The 626-nt window shown below is 48.4% G+C and overlaps 1 protein-coding gene across 1 annotated transcript; it reads right to left on the reverse strand.

Annotated features, from left to right (window-relative positions):
• Positions 1 to 221: 221 nt before the first annotated feature.
• On the reverse strand, positions 222 to 407 carry SARC_18104 (hypothetical protein; the record flags this gene model as incomplete). The annotated part of the gene is made up of 1 exon (XM_014287815.1): positions 222 to 407. A coding segment is annotated over one exon (186 nt), but the record flags the coding sequence as incomplete, so codon positions are not given.
• Between the last annotated feature and the right edge of the window lie 219 nt (positions 408 to 626).

A 626-nucleotide genomic window follows, 5' to 3' on the forward strand; every position in this document is an offset into this window, starting at 1 on the left:
ACACACACACATACACACACACAAACAACACACACACACACACACATACACACACACACACACACACACTCACTCTCTCTCACCTCACACACACACACTCACTCTCTCTCTCTCACCTCACACACACACACACGAACACACACACAAACACACACACGCACACACAAACACACACACATATATATACATACACACACCCCAAACAAGCCACGCGTAACATATCAGCACACCTCGAAGGCCTTCATGATGCCCTTGTGCGAGCTCAGACGGTCTTCGGGTGCGAGATAGTGATAGAACAGACAGTAGTGCAGCGTATGGGCTACACTGGTGCCTACGAGCGACCCATTACGCGGATAGGTGAGCAGGAAAGCGTCCTCTGCCTCTTCTTCTAGGAAGCTGTCGTGTTTCTGCAGAGAGTGACAGAGGGTGAGAGATATGTACGTGTAGTGCTAGTGGGGTGAGTATAGGAACACATACAGCAAAGCGCATATGATCACATACAGCAGAGCGTAGATAACACACATACAGCAGAGGCAATGCATGGCAGCACAACCATTGAATGAGTGGTGTGTGCATCAGATTATGTGTATCGTATTTTACAGTGGTAGATACAACCGTTGAAACGG

The sequence above is a fragment of the Sphaeroforma arctica genome (assembly GCF_001186125.1).
Source record: "Sphaeroforma arctica JP610 unplaced genomic scaffold supercont1.13814, whole genome shotgun sequence".
Lineage (NCBI taxonomy): Eukaryota > Ichthyosporea > Ichthyophonida > Sphaeroforma > Sphaeroforma arctica.